Source organism: Lathamus discolor, chromosome 5 (assembly GCF_037157495.1).
Source record: "Lathamus discolor isolate bLatDis1 chromosome 5, bLatDis1.hap1, whole genome shotgun sequence".
Classification (NCBI taxonomy): Eukaryota; Metazoa; Chordata; class Aves; order Psittaciformes; family Psittacidae; genus Lathamus; species Lathamus discolor.
In genome coordinates, this window is record NC_088888.1 from 54,418,220 (window position 1) to 54,436,838 (window position 18,619).

At 41.7% G+C, this 18,619-nt stretch overlaps 1 protein-coding gene across 2 annotated transcripts in view; it reads right to left on the reverse strand.

Annotated features, from left to right (window-relative positions):
• The window catches only part of RSPO3 (R-spondin 3), a 60,626-nt gene that overhangs the window by 18,308 nt on the left and 23,699 nt on the right, over nt 1-18,619 (reverse strand). For both annotated transcript variants that reach the window (XM_065680932.1, XM_065680933.1), the window contains 3 exons: nt 8,724-8,915; nt 7,149-7,295; nt 4,566-4,763 (listed from right to left, as the gene is read on the reverse strand). In XM_065680932.1, coding sequence (XP_065537004.1) covers nt 4,566-4,763; nt 7,149-7,295; nt 8,724-8,915 — 537 coding nt within the window. The remainder of the gene's footprint in view (nt 1-4,565; nt 4,764-7,148; nt 7,296-8,723; nt 8,916-18,619) is intronic.

Sequence of the window (18,619 nt, forward strand, 5' to 3'; positions counted from 1 at the left end):
ACCAGTTCAAAGAAACAGCAAAGGTGAACTGAGTCTCAGTTCTCTAAGCTGTTCAAATCAAACCTGGATTTTTATATTCACATGTACGATAAAAACATTTATTTTACTTTATTTTCCCTGAATATATATAAGTCCTCATTAAATCAATAGCAAATCCTGTTCCTTTGGTTCCTTCTGTTTGCCAGCCTGCATCCAGAATTCAGCTCCTCATCTCAAAGACACTGCTCTTTCTCATTTGTGCTATACACTAAACAAAATATAAATCACTGCATAATGTCTGTATTCTCCTTGCAGCACAAACCATGAACTGATAAGCCACCATGCCTCCAGGGAGTTGCAGTCTTGTGAATTTTGACTAAAATTGCCCTTCTTCCTTTCCTAATAGTATCCTGCTTTCACACTCTACAAGGTGACAATTCCTACACTCCATAGTAGTAGGAATATAAAGGAGTATGCTGTTCTGCATTCATCCCACCATGTCTTCATGTCTAATGCTTGAATTTTTGCCTGTCAGGAACAGGAACTTTCTCTGGCCTGTGTTTGCACAGGACTGGGGACAGTTAACATCACTGGTTTTCTCCTTTGAACATCTAAATGCCACCAGCATGCAATACATGAATAGATGTATGAACAAGCAACACTTGAAATGTATTATTTATTTGCTTGCAAACATACAACTGTGTTAAGTGATGTAGCCTATCTGTTGGCTTGCATAATATCCAGGTTTCTAAGATGTCTTCCTTGTTCATAACTATGCACTTAGTCTTTTGGTGAGTGTTTTTAGCCTATTCAAACTTGTAAGAACAAATTCTCTGAAAGCACTTAAAACTGCTCCCTCAGGGGTTTAGTTGGGACTCAACAGAAAATCATATGGTGACTGTTCTTGGCAGAATTACTCATGCATGAAAACGTGCACTTCCTTCTCCACAAATGCTTTTGTATGCGTTTCTGATATTTGTCTTTTGGCCACCAAATGTCAGTCTCATACGTTTGCAGACGGCAATACAAAGGGACTTGTGTTTGGCTGCAGCACATGTATTGAGGCAAAGAAATAATATTGGTGGATAATTTGCAGTGTTTGAAGAGCTCTGCAAGTTATTCTTCCCCAGTACCTCTATTTGCCACTAATGGACGTGGCTACAGGAAACGCGACTCTCAATGTATGTCTCTCAGTGAAAGGTAGGAGCCAAGAAGATGAATGTGGGAAGGCAAAAGTAACAGTGCACTGCACTGGGGGAGCAAAACAAGGAGTGCGAGGGAAAGAAAGGAAGAAAAAAACCTGGAACTAAAAATCATGTAGGCATTCAGACTAGAAAGAACTCACTATCACGGGATTTAAAGAGAAAAATTATGAAATAAATTACAGTGAGGTTTGTATGGGACTGAACTATGAAAGGAGGCTCTGTGTGAGACATATGGGAATTACCAGGTCAGAACACACTGGGATCAACTAATTTAGTTGTAAAATGTATAAAGAGAACGTTGTAGGTTGGTCAGGCTATTTGTATCCTCATTATTCCCATTTGTTTGCATTCATTCTGAAAATTCTGTCACCTTCTACAAGTAAAGCTTCATTTTGTAACCAGTGAGAGAAAAAAGTTGTAATAGATCTCACCAGCTTTAATGACATGCCAGCAGATGGAAAAATAACCCTCTTCATCCGTTTTATCTTGTTTTGTGTAGCTGTTCCAGAGACATGTCCTTGCTTCTGTGTGATAGCAGCAACTTAACTGACTAACATCCTGTCTCTGACCTCAACTTCTTGAGCAAAGTCACTGAGGCATCTGTGACGAGCATACCCCGTCATCATGTGGTCTTTGCCCTCACTCCCTTGGCCACAGACATCTATTCAACATGAAAACGGCAGAGGCTGATCCAGCTAAGTCCCTCTTTATAGCTGCAGAGAAAAGATTAGCAGCACTGTTGGTAACTGCTGCGTCTGCTGCTAGACTTCAAAAGCTGATGTCATGAAAGCTAAACTCCAGAGCAGTGCCTGAGCAGCAACAGGGAGTCATACAGTACAGAAGAGCATTTTCATTATTTCTTAACAGTAAATACATAGTTACTTTCCCTTCCGTTTCCCAAAGTCTTTTTGCTGTTACCTCCTACACTCACTGATGACACAGCAACCCATAAGAACAGAGCCTGGCTTGGTTTCTCATGCAATTATTCTGTTATTCATAGGGGAACAGAAGTTTCTCTCTGTGTAATAAGGGATGGTGGCAGTAGGGAAGATAAGTTACCTGGAGATTGAGTTGGGAAGCTTCATTTCCCCATTCCAGTAGGAACAGAATGAGAACTTTTAGCTTAGTTCTGTTTCCTAGCTTGTCACTATAATCCATCCCTTAAAGCTACTTTAACCTAATATTTATGTGTGAATTTCCTCAGTTTCATTAAGAATTATCTTTCTTTTAAAAAAAATTAATTTATCTCCCTGAGAAGGTATATGAAAGTGAATAGTGACTTCTGTGGATACGGAGGAGTTTATAGTGGTGGGTTTCAGAATGTTAAAAAGAATGGATCTCAGAGATGATAGACCTACAAATCCCAAGGGCATGGGTAGAGTTGGAACATAACTTTCCATCTGCCTGCATTGGTTCTGAAGAAATTGCATGCTGAGTGTAAAACAGGTTAGAATATATTGTGTGACTTGCTTAAAAGGAAGAAAAAAACCCCACCTTTATGCACATTGCAGAAAAAAACCCCAAACCATTCATGGCTGTGAACAAATTCTTGTGGTGTGCAGTATTTTTCAAGTATGGTTTGACTCAGATCCCATAAAATAAGAATTGACAGTAAAGTACGTGAGAAGTTTCTTCTAAAGTACTTACTACACAGGAACAGCAGGCATTTCTCAAAGAGAAATGTCCAGTGTGAAGATATTGCCAAATTGCCATAAGCAAATACACAACAGCATTATTACCTAAAAAAAAAAAAAAAATGCCCAACAAAAACACAACCAGTTTCATAGATCCAAAATTATGGTTTGTTCCTATATTTTCAGCTGTGGCAAAATTGGCTTGGTAGGATAAAAAGGACTCTTACCCCAGTTACAGTGGGCTAATGAGAAGCTGTATTCCAGGTTGCGCCACAGTGCAGGAGCAGAAGTAAGCTTGAACATTTTGGACATCATAGATTCTAGGCATTAGGGAATCCATAAATATCTTGCCTTGGCTGCTCCCCTGGGGCAGATACCCCTGTCTTCCTATTCAAGGCACTGCCTGACACAAGAAGAAGGTGACATCTACCCCATAGGTTAGATGAGGTAGATCTAACCTATAAATAAGGTTTATTTATCAGCAGATAAATAAATCAGTAGATCTGGCCAGTTCTTGGTTGAGGGGGAGGCACCCGTAGCTACCTGGTTCATAAGATCATCCTTCTAATTATGTCCCTTCTCATGAGGTATATCCTTAGGAAACAAGCTAACCTTCAAAAAGATTACAAGCTCCAACCCCTTTAACATATTCTACAAGTAATCTGCAGCAACCCTGGAGATCATTTGACAGCAAAACAGTAAGTACTTGGTGCCAGCAGTTCATGCTGGCTCACAGATGTTTATATAGAGGATAGCTGCTCCACTTCTTCCATTCATCCTCAAAAGGGGTGAAACCTTGCTGTTGAGTTAGAAGGAAAGGGGGAAATAGAAGTGAAAGGGAAATGGGGATGGGGAAAATGGGAGGGGTGGGGAAAAGGAAATATTCCATGGACAATCCTGCGCCAACCAGAGTAACTGCAAAAGGGACATAGCAAGTAATCTCCCTGCTGCAAGAAGGGGAGAAAGGGAACAATGCAATAACAATCTCTACTGGATGGAATTTGTATAAATTAGTATTTCGTAGACTTCTTAAGCATCTCCCATTCTGAACACAAGTGAGGCCATTCCCACATCATCCGACCACACAGTTGCCGTGATGGGGATTAAGTCCAACAAGCTGGCTCGCATGGATGGGCAGTTCATGCTCAATGTGTAAAACCAAGTGGAGTTTCCCTTGGCTGCCACACAGTGCTGTGGTCTTTCTCCCATGCTGGGACTCCATGAGCCAGAAGCAGATGGCAGGATCAGGCCATGTCCTTCAGCCAGAGCTGGTAGAAAGAGCTCAGGGTGGGAGAGAGGCCACAGCGCTGCAATTGCAAGAGTTATGGTCTTACCTGTAGGAAAGCATGAAATAGGAATTGGTTTGGAGGAATCCCATGGTTAAAACATGAAATTTGGCTGCCTGAGACACAACAAACAGCTCCCACCATGACTTGTTTTATGATGGATCCTTTTGTTCTGAGCTCCCCATGCAACCCCTCTTGTTGGCAGCTCTTTCAGCAGAACCGAGAGACAATGTGCCTTCCCATCCAGCCCACCCTGTACTTTCTAGATGACACAAAGAGCATTTTTTGAGCAGCGTTAGGACTTTATTTACTCCAGGCAATGGCACGGTTCTCTCCAGCCCAAAGGACACCACATCAATGGGAGCTTTGATGAAGCCTGCAATTGAGGCCTGGGAATTCAGATGTGAGTTATTAAACAAGCACAATACCAATCTCATATTATGATGATGATAACGTGGTACCTTTTCCTTCCTTCTGACATCTCTTTCTTTGTACAATACATTTTCTGCTCTCGCTTGTAGCTGGGCAAGGATTGCCCCTTGCTGATGGATGCTGCACGATCTCTCTGACCCTTACTTCATTTCCTCTTTTGAAACCACAAGTTTTTCCTTTCTTTGTGCAAGGGCTCCATGGACTCCACTCACTTGCTTCACAGTGCACTGCAATAAACATAGGATAAGCTGAGCCTGGCCAATATCTTTTTTGTACACACAGTGCATATGGTACATTAATTTTACTCTGCATCAGCCAAAAGGTGTCAGAAATTAATGGAAATAATCAGGATTTACAGCAGTGAATTGACAGAAATTGAATAGCTGAGGATATAATGCACAAAATAATGTCAAATAATTATGTCTGTAACTATTTTGTACTCTCTTTTTTGTAATTCCCTTCCTGACACGGGACACCACCACCACAACTGGTCTCAATAAAATCAGTCACTGGGGCTTGTCCTGAGGTTGCTTTGGTTTTGTGGAGGTCTAAACCCCTGTAGCTTCAGTGGAATTAAACTTTGGTCCTGCCTGTGTGAAAGGAGGAGGAAGTCATTGGCTCAGGCTGCTACATCTGGTCTCAAAGGTATTAAATTTGAAAATCAATGGAATTATAAAGGACCAACAGATATCAAAAGGTGCTACATTAAGAATCAAAGATCTTTGGTGATCTGCTGCTTAGGATTCAGCTTGCATAATGAAAGAGCTGTAATCTGTAGCGTATACAAGCTGTAAGCAAGCAGAGCAGAGGAGAGTTTGTGTCTGGGCAGGTGCAAGGTTTTCAGAAGAGTGTGGGCTACAGTTTCTAAACCATGGTGATCGGAATGCGCATCCATACTATCGGGAACAAAAAGGTGTGCAGCTGGACACTTGTACAAACAGTGTGGACAAAAATGGGAGTAACCTTGGAAGCTTAACAGCATGCTCTTAATAACTTCTTTAGTGCCATCTCCTCAGCATCCTTCTCTTGATAAAAGGCAGTAAACATTTATATTTACTTCATGTTCATGTGCATGCTTAATACTATAAACCACAGCTGAAGAGGGAGAGACTTGCAGCCCCTGTAGAAGGAGGAACTTGAAAGTCAACATTCTTCAGCTCCAGAATTTACTTCCAAATTTTTCGAAACCTAAAAATATAACAGATCTCAGGCAATCTCTGAGCCTTCCTTCAGTGAATTGTCATGCGAGTCATTTTGGTTTTAATATTACACCAGAACTCCTGTTAAAATAATTGGCCTTCATGGGCATGAATAGGTTCTGGTTTTTCTCCATAGCTTTAAATGGCTTTTCCTAGTTGAGTCTGACTTGTTGTTATAGCAGCTAATTCTATAGCACTTGGAAACAGCCATCAAGAAACAAAAATGATCCTTTGAATTTCTTTCAAAGATGAAGGTCTTTGCTTGAAAATAAAACTGTAAAAACCATCGATACCACCTGAACTAACATGTATTTGAGAAAGAAAATGCCAAACTACTGTATATTAGTTTTATTCCTGCATTACTTCCCCTCCAAAACACGTGAGGCCAGGGAGGGCTATGTGCATAATACTATAGGGGAGGAGATTTCCATCATGGCCATACTGTGCCTAAGTGCTCCCTGGTTGCTGCTGGCCAATGAGTTAGCCCTTCCACTGCAGTTCTCAGCCCTCAGCCACCACAATTCACAGCCACCGTAGTAAGATAAGCTAAACCTTGCCACAGCTTCAGCATGCCCATGGCAGGGGATGTCAACTGCAGCAGCCCAGAGGCAAATAGATCACCTGTTTTGCTTTTAGCTGGAGGGGTGGCAGAGGGATGGAGCAGACTCTTAGGTGCTGTGACCTCCAAAAATGCCGTGGTGTGCATAATCAGAGCTTGTGAGTCAGAGGCTGGACAGATACAAAAGCAAGTCTCTGCAGCCAGTGAGTCACAGGACCAGTGTCACCAATCTCATTCATTCAGTGGCAGTGCCACACTATTTGGAGTTGTATTTTGATCCTCAGTTTCTGGAGTCAGGTGATTATGCACATACCATCTGGGGATTTGAGAGGGTGTTTTTGGGGGGTACTCTCATGTTTTATTTTCTAGCTTTCACCTTTGTGAAGGTAAGCTTCAAAATGTTGATGCATGCATGCTTTGAAGGCTTAGATAGTACAAGGGAGCTAAAGCAAAGCAGTTAGTATTTTAATCTTTCAACTGCATGTGGGGTCTGGCTCTGGATTTTTGAACCTTTGATGTTAGCAGTGCTACAATACACTGCAACAGAGCAAGTAAGAGCTGGATATTAGTGTACCTCAAGGCAGACCAAACAGGCTGTGTTTCCTGAGGCAGAATCACCCTTTGCCATCAAGGCTGTGTTTGTAGGTCACAACCAAGCTTGTGCCTCTTGTGAAATGGCATATTTGGGAAATACCTTGAGTCTGTTGTGCCTGGGATTGCATCTTGTGATGCAGAATGGTTCAATTTTAAGTTGCACTTCCCTGGTGGTATAACTGATCTTGCAACTCCTGGCCTCCTTAGATCCCACATCCCCTGTGAGGAAACAACGGGGAACACAGCAGGACTGGACTTACCGATGCTAGCACACTCCATTGTGTGATTATTTGCTTCCAGCCCATCAGGGCACTTTTCAAGGCACTTTCCACTGTATAAGTAAAACCCACTTTTACACTTTGTGCAGAAGTTTCTGGTGAAGCAGGTTTCACAGTCAGCTTTACATTCTGAAACACAAACATTAAACAACAACGTTTTTGCTCTTTGCCATAAAATGCCATGGGCTCTCCCACATATACCAGCATCACACAATTCTAACAATATTAAACAATCTTCAGAGGAAGCAAATTATATTTACATCTTCTTTGCAGCCTGTACATACAGTGAGTCCAGCCACAAATGGCCTTGGCACAAGTGAGGAGTTAATAAGGATGGCCTGATGCTGAACAGCCTCACACTGCTTCTCTTCTATGCAAACAGAAGACAGAGCACAGCACATCAGAATAACAATATACGGCTTCTGCCCTACACTGACACAGGATAGATACTAAGCCCACAGGGCACAAGTACTGGGCCAGTTCCACACTATCTCCATTCATCCAAGAGAAATAAAAATATGCCGGAATTTAGAATCTGCTAAAAGCTGTTTTGCATCAACAACTTTTAGTAAACGACTGCCTGATGTTCAGTCAGATGTCCTGTAGTATTTCATGTATTCTCTATATGACTGTCCAAATTTGCATTAGTGGTAATATTCCCAGTTCTCAGATGTTTTTAAATAAAAACTTGTGTATGGCACAGCTCATGTCTGATATGGAAGGCCACACACTGCTAAAAAGTGAGCAAATACTTTACAGTGTCAAGTTACTCTGTACGACTTTACTCTGGGGCCCATTCATTAAATAACTTTTACTGCCAGGTAAAAACTGGGAGAGTTGCTTGGCCATCACTCTTACGTTTTTATATCACCTGTGGGATTAAAAACAGTGCATTCAACAACAGAAAGAGGAGTGGGGAGGACACTGTGATCTTTCGTAGTTCATTTTTGGTTCAAAATATGTAAGTAGGGTCAGAATGTTGCCAGAGGACTAAAGAATAGAGCTGGGTCCTCTGTCTCCCCGCCTGGAGGCAACATTAATTGGTAAGTTCCCCTCAATCAGGCTGAAACCTGGCCAGTTGCTACAGGCATTTGGAGGACTACACTGTGTGTGAGACAAGCTGTAAAGAGACCAGGGCAAACCGCATCTCCCAAGAATGGCACCTGCCATCTTCCCTCCTTGTTGCAGGGGACAGGTGGGGAAGGGGCAGTGGGTTAAATAGCTTCAGCCACTGAGATTCAGCGTCCCTTGTCCCCTGTTCAGAGCTGCTGCAGATCCCTCTTGCCGCCAGAGGACAGTGCCTGGCACCCAATGGCAGTTCTCTTTTGCATGGGGATATAGACGGTCCTAGGATCTGGGAACCCTGAGCTTTAGGCTGTTCTGTGATCTTTCACCTTAACTTCTTGCTCAGGTTAATATTTACTGCACTACTGTAAGAGAACTGAACAGAAAAAGAGAGCCTGTCCATCTGCTTCTCTGTTGACTTGACTCCTAAGAGGACACAGCGTTCAAGAGAGAACAAACAAATCCCCGTGCTCCCCTTTCCCCAGCACTTACTTGCACACTTATTAATGTCAGGATACCGTGTCCCATAGTATCCGCTTGGACATGAGGAAAGACATACTCCGATCTGTTTCATGCCAATCCTCTCCAGAACAAAAAAGAGCCTGGGCTTACATGACAGGCATCCGTTGTAGTCAGAACATGTAGCACACCCTCCTTGGCAACCCTGGCTCACGTTAGGATGCACTGAGAAGACAAGCATTAAAGAAAATAAATAAATAAAAGGTGAGAGACCAAGATGTTAGACAAAACCATGAAATAACAGTTCCTCTGTACTTGGAAGGGGGGACTATTCACCTCTCTGACAGCTCTTCAAGACTGCTTAATTTTTTCTTGTATCCCTTCTGACCTGACATTTCATTTCAGCAATTATTTCATCTGCATAAAGTGAAAAGCTCAGCTGATGTGCTCCCATCTTGCAGAAATAGCTAACAGCAAATTATGTTTGAAATTGATTTTACACAACAGCAGCATTCTAGAGAACAGTTATTTTAGTTATGTTCAGTGCTTTTCTGCCTTCTGTGCGGTTGGCTCGGCAGATAAATACACGTTCATTTATCTTTGCTTTTACTAGCTGGATGATTAAAAATCAACCTAGTGTATGATTTCCTTCATTGACTAAATGCCCTTTGATTGAGTCCTGCTGTGCAGGAATATGCCTTTGTAAGATCTGATGCTAATTTACCTTAATAAGAAGACACAGGAGAGCCATCCTTCTCGCCCTCCTTCTTTCCCTGGAATGTTCTCTCTGGCGTGTTTTTAACCTCTAACAATTACAACCTGATGTTCAGACTTAACTGTGGCATTTACCCTGTCCCAGTCCCAGCATGGAGCATAGGTAGGATTATATTTGCCTTTCAATTGAATTATTCTAATTCTTCAAACAAGGAAAGGAAACCTTATTGCACTCATTGCTTTAGAATGTTCAGTTCTTCTTTAGGGGCTTGGGGGTAGCAGAAAAGAGAATGCTAATGCTGACTATCATTTCAGTAGCAGACATTAATTGGTGTTTTACTTTTCAGTGGTAGAGAATAATGTTTTTCATCTTCCTGTACTTTAGAAGTTTTTAATTCCTCCTTGGTTGCACTCTTAAATAGGAGTTGGATCTGCAAAATAATTAAGCATCGAATATCTCCAGACCCTGCATCCCCTTTTTTTATTGCCTTGTCTTGCATGAGAAACCCAGGCATTTTTATAAGTGTAAGTTTTCATCTCTCAACCTGAGACATCGGGTTATATTTCATATGTAAGAGAAATTCCATCCTCATTTGCATTTGTAAATCCTATTTGTAAATACTGTTGGCTTCCTGTTCTGCTTTCTCCTCAGGCCAGTGATGATTTTATAAATATGGACATGCCATACTTTGATTGCCTATTTCAGTGTTTTGATTTTATTTTTATCCTCAGAAACTGCTAAATAGCTTGCATCCACAATGAAGTTGCTTTTGTCAGCTCCCTTCCGTGGATCCCTTGGAGGCAGACCAGAAGCACATACAAATCTATGGCTTACAGGTTGAAAGCCACCACTTCGTGGTAGCTCAGGGGGGTTTTCCTAGTGTCAAGGAAGTTCAGGAGTACCTCTGTACTTTGTTCACTTACAGTTTTGGCAAAAAATACATGGCCCATGAATGGGAAAAGAGCTCCTCTATGCGCTGAGGCTTCGATGAGCATATCGAAACCAGTCCCGCAATCTGAGAAACCTCAAAGGGAGTTCAAGTTCACTTTTCCTCTTTCATTAATAGAATGAGGAATGAGGGTTATTTCTCTCAGTAGGGCAGAACACGTAGGAGAAGGACAAACTTTGGCGCTGCTGCGGGCAAACAATTTCAGTGAGAACATAAGAACCCAGTCCTCTGTGCCCCCTGAGGTACTCACTTTGTAGAACAACCTGGAGGAAAGCGTTGGACCACCAGGACAACCCCCTACTATGAGAATAAACAGCATTCTGCATAGTGAGAGGCTGCAACCCCAATTCAGTTATCAGACTTGCTTTCACTAGACTCTCAAAATGCTGGGTGCTCAAGAAGCATAGCTGCATTTTTCTGAAAAGATTCCAAGGATACAGAGTATACTGATTTTGAAATTAAGAGCCTAAAATTTGGCTTTGTTTTTAAAGTTAATGAAATTGTCTCTCTCTCCCTGGTCTTGTGGCTCTTGTATAAAGCTACTTTCAAAGGCAGACAGAGTAACATGATCTAAGAAGCTGACATTATTTAAAAACTATCCATGACTTTCCTTCATTAAGTCTGACAGGGGGAAGAAAAAGCAGCTGAAGTACAAAATATTTGTCATCAAAGCTGCTATATAAAATATGGATGATCACTTTTGACAGGAAACATATTATGTGTGAGCACCTGTGACACGTCATTATGAATAGGTTCTCTTGACAGAGAAAACATTATGTGCAACTGCTCTGAGGTCAAGCTGTGTGTGTGAGCCCTTGAGACAGGCAGTACTTTATTACCAAAAGATGATAATTCTTTATAGCTAAGATCCATTACGTGGCCAATTTCCATCTCCCCTTTAACTCCAGAAGTATTAAGTATAAAATAAAATGTACTCCTAGCCATTTTCATTATTTCTGCCTCCTTCCATGCATCCCATATACATCTCATACAAATAACCCAATAAAAAAAGAAAGCCTGTAGTTCCAAATGGAGAATCATAATGTTAGTATTGCAGGGCAAAAAATAAGTCAAAATATGTAAGTCAAGCTCCATTTAAAGGCTGATTTCATGCCATGTTATAACTCAATGTGTGAAGCAAAACAAATTCCATAGAGCAAAAGCCTCATTGAAAATTCAGAATTAACATTTTAAATTAAGAAAGGCATTTTTTCTGTTAAAAGCTGTTAAAGGGATTTTTTTTTTTTTTTTATTGTCTCCTGTTGTGCCTGACATTTCTTTAAGCCGTGCTTCTGTGTAATAAAACTTCTCTCTTTGTGCTTGCTCTGAATGCTAGGTAGACCCTTGTTCTGGCTCAGGCAAGAAACAAAGCAGGGACAGCTGGGCGCTCCAGAAATTGGTACTGTTTGGAAGCACAGTACTGGGCTTTGTCATTGAACTGAGAGAAAATAAATGATGGAGGAAAAATATTTGTGTCTAAAACATGAGAGAGCATGTTTAAAATAAGGCATCTCCAAGCTCCAGCTGAAGATCTCATTCTCATTCCCTCTCAGCCTCCTCACTGTCCAGTTCAGTGCAGGCTCTTGCCTGATCCTGCAATGCAGGGGCCGGTCCCTCCCCTGCTGCGGAGGCTGAGTGGGGTTGAAGGGATTCCAGAAGTAAATGAGGCGCACTCAGGCTCTGAAACATCTTTCTGCTACAGGGATGGAACTTATCAGTGCTGGGTACAGAACAGTCACTTTCTCTTCCTCTGTCATTGCAGCAAGGTGTTAGTGCCTGCAGATCTCAAGCACTTTAGCGACTGCAGACCACAGCCACAAGGAAGCAAACAAAAGTTTTACCCCCTTTTTCCCCCATATCAGACACTGAGCTCACTGAGTTTAAGTAAGTGATGTGCTGCAAAAGCTGGGAACATAAACCCCATCTGGTGAAATCTGGCCATGGTACACCTGATGTAAGCGTTGCTTCAAATTTCTATACTTAGGTTAACAGCAAAAATGGGCAAGTAGTGTATGTGCACTTTAAGAAACACTTTGAAGTCTACAGGTGAAAAAAGCGCTAGGATAATGCAGGCCACTCCTGTTAGCCACAAGTTCCAGATGTGGTAAGAGGGACAAAAAGAGGTCCAGTCTCTCTGCAGAGGGGCAGGCATTGTGGCCTCCTCAGTTAGGCACTGGCTGCAGAACCAGGTCTGGGCATTAGCATTGCAAACAGATCCAAGAAATGCTCTCACTTGTAACCACTTGGGCTTTTATGCCACCTCCTCCATTATAAAGACAAATAAAATGAAATATAAAAAATTCTCCACAACACTTAGAACTCACTTTGATGAGGATGAAGTATTCCATGCATGGGCTATCAGGAGCAATGTCTGCCCTTTTGTATTCAAACTTTGAGCACAGTAAAGTCCTAGACTCTCAAGGTTGGAAAACAGAACGCAGTAATGGGCAAAGTAAGTGGTGGGACCACAGAGACCCACAGACAAGTTCTTCCCCATTTCCTACACAAGCATCAGCCAAGCCTGCTAGCTCATCAGGTACAAAAGTATGTATGTGCAGGCTTGTGGCTGGCGTTAGGTCTAGAATCCGTCCCTTCATTTTTCTTTTTATAAAATCTAAATACTGGAGATCAGAGAAGATGCTAAGTTAATCTTGAACTATTCTCTTCCCCTGCCTGGCTTTAAGCCCTTTTTTGGAGGCCTTTTTTTGTGCAAGCTGTTTGTCCAGATATTAGTTTTAAGCCTCATTAGCAAATGAAATCACTGGGGATTTTCCTTTCTCATAATATTTTCCAAAGCCCTGCTCTGGAAACAATGAGTTGTGGTCTCTGTTAAAAATAGCAAGTTAAGGACAAGGAGCTGAATTGGAATCTGAACTTTCAATGACAAAGCGATAGGAGATTTTGACTGCATGCAGCAAATGAATTCTAAAAACTTTGCAATGACATTTTTTCACCACTTTTACCTTATATACAGATCAAATTTATGGGATCAAAAAATGAAAATGAGAAAATGCAGGAGGAATCCAGGTGGGTATACGTTCTGAAAGCCGGGGAAAAGCTCAGGGTAGAAGTATATTCTTTGCCCATTTGCTGCAGCTGAGGTGCACTGTCTCATCACCAATCTTCAGTGACAAGATGTCCATTTAGAGGCTCGCTCTTGAAATGGATGTGCTGGACAAACAAAATTAATCTCTGCTAGAGCTGCTGCTACTCCTGGTTTCCTGGGCTTGTTCACTCTCACAGGAAATATTTTCATAGCAGAGCTGCTCTGGAATTCAGCCTCCCTGGTTGGGCTGCCCCTCGCCACGAGTCCCAGGCCCTGCCTTGGCTTTGCCCACCGAGTGGCACCCACGTGGGCACTAGCCCTTGTGGTGGAGAGGATTTGGCATGGGATATCCCATGGGCTTTCATGTCACTTGATCACTCTGTGCATTCACTGGTGTTCATTTCTCTCTCTCTTGACTAGTGTGAACCAGCTGCCTGTGGCAGTGGCCTGAAAACAATACTTCATTTAAAGCAGAGCTACTCTTCATCACGCAGACCATCCTTTAGCAAATGCAAGCAACATTTGGCAGTGAGCTCTTCTAATGAGAAAGTCATTAAGGAATTCAGTTTACAAACCACAGTGTATTTCCTCACTCTTTCTTAGGCAGCGTTTCTCTGTGTGGAAATGGGTTAGAAGTGGAATGGACAATGGTGGGGCAAATCCACCGAACCAACACGTAGGCAACATGCAGTGAGGAGCAAAGAGAAACCCCAGGAGTGGTGGGGCAGCACTGGGAGAGTGGGTACAAATCAGACTGATAAGTTTGCATTATCAGTGCTAGATATATTGTCAGCCTGGGCCAAGATGAAAACTGAGCTTAATCTTGCAGGCTAAGCTCTGCTTGGTTGCTCAGCCTTAAAACACCCACAGGGAGGCAAGGGACTTGATGTGTCATGATGGAGCAGCACCTGGGCTCTGTGAGGAAGATAGACCCATACACAGCAACTACTACACTGGGTTGGCCATAAGTTTTCTGGGGTGCAACTGAACTGGTGGTGATAGCTGAAGTATGTGGCCTATCCATCCGTTCTCCCCTGTATCTACAGGAGTCGGAGGCAGCCTTGAAAGGAGAGGCAGCCACAAAAGGAACAAATAGGAAAAATCAGTCTGAAAGTCAACTGTTAAAGGCTTCGTGTCTTCTGTTTCTCTTTGTGATCTGAACTTCACAAATACTTTAAGATTTCTTTCTAATAAGATGGTAGATCTTCCAGAGATTTGCCTGACTTCACTTTTATTTCAGAGCATTTCTTCATTCTATGGTACAAAAGACAGAACAAAGAAGATCCTCAAATGTCCTCCTGTGTTTAGAAGGAAAAAGATCCCATAAGGATTTAAAACAAAATTTCTTCAAACATCTGCCTGGCTTAACAGAATATTTTCCTCCTAAAGAGGCACTTCCTATCTGACAGAAAACAAACCAACCTATTTTTTTCACCAAGTGTCAACAGTTCTAAAGAGCAACACAAACATGAGTATGGGCTGTCCCGGTCTCAGGGAGTATCTGTAATTCTTCTGTAGTGGTGTCTGCAAGAAAGGAGGCCCTCAGCCCAGATGGCCAAGATCTCACCGGGGAATGCCTCATCATTATTAAACACATGTCTGGCAAAGTGATCCTGAAAATTAAATATACTGGCTGCCAGAACACATTTGTCCTGAATTTGGTTAGAAAGAGCATCAACAGGCTGAAAAATCTCACCAGGGGTGCAGAGTCTTATGCAGTCTCCTAGCATCTTCAGCACAACAGAAATCAGCCACAGCAACCACAAATGGCTCCTTGTCATTCCAGAGAGTTTTGTAAATAAACTGAAAAATTCTTTTAATGGACAGAGAAGGGAAATTGACTTTTTTTCCCACATACCATGGAGCACCACCAAAATTCAGGGATCCAGGAAGTTTAGTCAGTGTAGGAATCAAAGAGGATCCCTGAGGCAAGTTGCCTTAAGCACCCCAATAGTGATGGTACAGGTAAGACCAGGTAACACAATATGTTTTCACATCAAGTCCTAAATTTAAAGTCAGCTGTAGTTGTTTCCAAATACCCAGCCTTCAAGACTCTACATCATTAATCTTCTCGGAAAGTGGAAAACTGAATTACAATAGTTGCATAAACTTATAGTTGTATAACCAATGTGTCAGGACACTTGTCAGACTCAGCTACTTGCAAATAAAGCATCTGTGCTGAGATGAAAAAAGGAGGCGTGAGTTTTGGAAAGAGATTATATTTGATGCATATATATTTAGACAGCATTTTAATACTTTAATCCTGCAAGATGCTGTCATGAAGATCCGCAGTTGATTTTACACTGGTCATATGCATACAGAACTCTGAAAGCAAAGTTGTGACTCCCATGACTCCCCAGTCTCTTCCCTACAAGAGATGCATACTTCTATCAAGTAAAAAGGATACATCTGTGCATTGCAGATGCTTATTCTTTGAAACATGCAGTCTTTCTGCTTGATGCTAGCCTTCCATCTATCGTTTATGTGTTTCTAAAAAAGTGTGTTGGTGCTCAGGTTGTCCTGGTGGCAGCAGAGCAAGCCCCACTGTTTGCTTCTCCTGTTTTGTTCCTTTAGCACACTGGAGACTTTTATTGTTGCGTATTGCACAGATGCTCATGTATTTCCAAGCTGTATAAGGATCACTCAGCTCATACTGTCAACATTACACAACTACAGTAGCATTTGCAAGTTTCTCGTTTCCCACAGGGTCTTTTGAGACCAGAGTTTTTCTCTCAAAGTTTTGTTTCAGAAACCACAGAAAGAACAGCAGGATGTAACAGATTTTACTTTCCATGCTGGGGACTAGGGAGAAGGGTTTAGACAGCAAAAGCCTGTAATCCCATGTCAAAGCTATGATTTTCTACTACCATGTTTACAGCATTAAAAAATTAATAAGCCAGACATCAAGCCAGGCCACTGCCTTGGCGTTGCTCAGATGTGCCTTTGGTCAATTACTTAATATCCTCTCAATTTTGAGTATTTTCCTAAGTGGAACTGATCAAACGTTTGTACTGAATAAAATCATTTTTTTCTGTGTAACAATTAAATTCATACCATACTGAAGCTAACTAAAAGCCCCAAAGTATGTTGCTTGCAGGGGAACTGTTCTGGACAAATGCCTGCAAACATTGAAGTGGAACCTGTCTCTTTACATTTAAGTCTTACATCAAGATTTGATCTCAGAGTATAGATAGTAAGGAGTATTACAGTGCTGGAAGATGTCTAAATATTGCTTTCTATAATTTTTAACAAAAGGAAAATCTGATCTCAAATTTTCATAAAGGAAAAAGAGTAAATTCTCCAGGCTGACAGGACCACGCATCTGTCAATGACACAAAATGCCGTCCAAAATTCCAAGTTTAAATTAACAATTAAAATATTAGATTCAGCGACAGCTTCTCTGCTGTAGTGCTGTGTAGCGATGCATATGCTATCAGCACTCAGCAAATGATGAGCCAACTATTTTCACCTTTCACTCATGCCCCTGGGACCCATGCCGGTCTGAAAAAAGGAGAAAAAAAGGAGTGCAAAGCATGAACAGTACGGTATGAAATTGAATTCAACTCTGATGGAAAACAGACAAGAAGCTTAATCACCATTCAGCTTGGACTCACTGAAGGAAGTCCTGGCCCACCAAAGTCAACAGCAAAGCTCCTGCAAAGAGATGGGTGAGGATTTCACTAATTTGTTAATTAACTTTAGGGTACTCTGTGGTTTGGAGTACAGTTATCTGATTTTTAGGGGGCATTGTGATTGGATGGCCTGTTTTGACTGGAATTAAGTAATTGGATGGGAGAGGTTTAAGTAGGCATCTGATTCCTCAGAAACTGACTCAGTTCAACAGCTCCCCATGCCTGGCTCTCCTTGTGAAGTAACTATGAATGGCACGTAGTTAGGGCTTGTTTCATCACCCCTTCTGCGCGCTGCCCTCCCTTTGAAGTCTGAGCCTTCCCCTCCCAGCCAGCTTCACTGCCTAACACGCTGACCCCACATGAAAGAAATTTAGTGCTCACACCAAGCATCATTCACTTCCCTAAAACCGTAATACATCTAACATCATTGCAGTGATACACAGCAGGCAATTTACAGTTGAGCTAAAGCCATGATAGCAAGTATTTGAGCTGAATTATTGGGGTGATGATGATGAAATCAAGGCTATTGTCCGTTTTGTGCTTAAACAGAGATGCAGTTCATTTTTTATGTGGTGATGTACCACTGCTACTCCAAGGATTTGTGCACAAATCAGCTAAGCTGATTGCAAGAGAAAATGAATTAAGATGAATTATAATTTATTGTTTGGTTTTGGTTTAGTTTTGTTTTTTTTTTTTTAATGTAACATCTATAAAAGTATGTTCTTTATCCCCAAGCCAATTAACAGTGTAATGCTGACACATCAAACTTTCCAGATAGTTAAATTAATTGAAAACCTATGCACAGGCTGTCTTTGAAAATAGAAGCTGTAAACTGCATGGGGTTGTTGGTGACTGGTGCAGCCAGTGGTTGCACAGACTGGGCAAGCTTTATGCAGCCACATGGGTAAATGCCAAGCAGTGCCATTACAACCTCAATGGTCAGTAAATCAATCAATCACACCTTTCCCTCTAAAGCTAGTTTGCCTGCAATAGTCGTATTGAGTGTGTTAGTGACACAAAGAGGTCTGTACAGAGGCTAAAATGCCCTGTTGTCCCATTGCTGCCACCTCCAATGTAGAAGACACCCGTCACGGCTGCTAGGTCAATGCAGGATGAGACCAGGTCCCCTTTACTCACCTTTGCCCATGCTTTTCCTGCTAAGAAAAGCAGGAACCTCCCTTGCAACCTAAGGCTGAAAGCTGCCAGGCTGCTCCAGCCTCTTGAGGATGCAGCGGAAGGGATGTGCAGCAACCAGGAAATCAGTTTAATCGATTAAGAGTCTCTGTGAATGTTTTGCTCTGCTACAATGACTGCCCATAAAGATTGCACCTATAGTGGACTGATTTCCAAAAGTGGGATTCATGCAAAATTTCCATAAAATGCAAAAAATTATATAATAATCTACAAAAGATTAAAGATAATCCATTTCATTTGTTGGGAATATTTCTATTTTTAGAGACTGATGTGTTCTAATAGATGTTTTTTCTTCCAGTGATTCTCCAAGTGGCTTCAATTTGAAATAATAATAGTAGCAACATAAAGGTGATAAGGAATGGGAAGATACAGAATTGCAATTTAAAAGAAAAA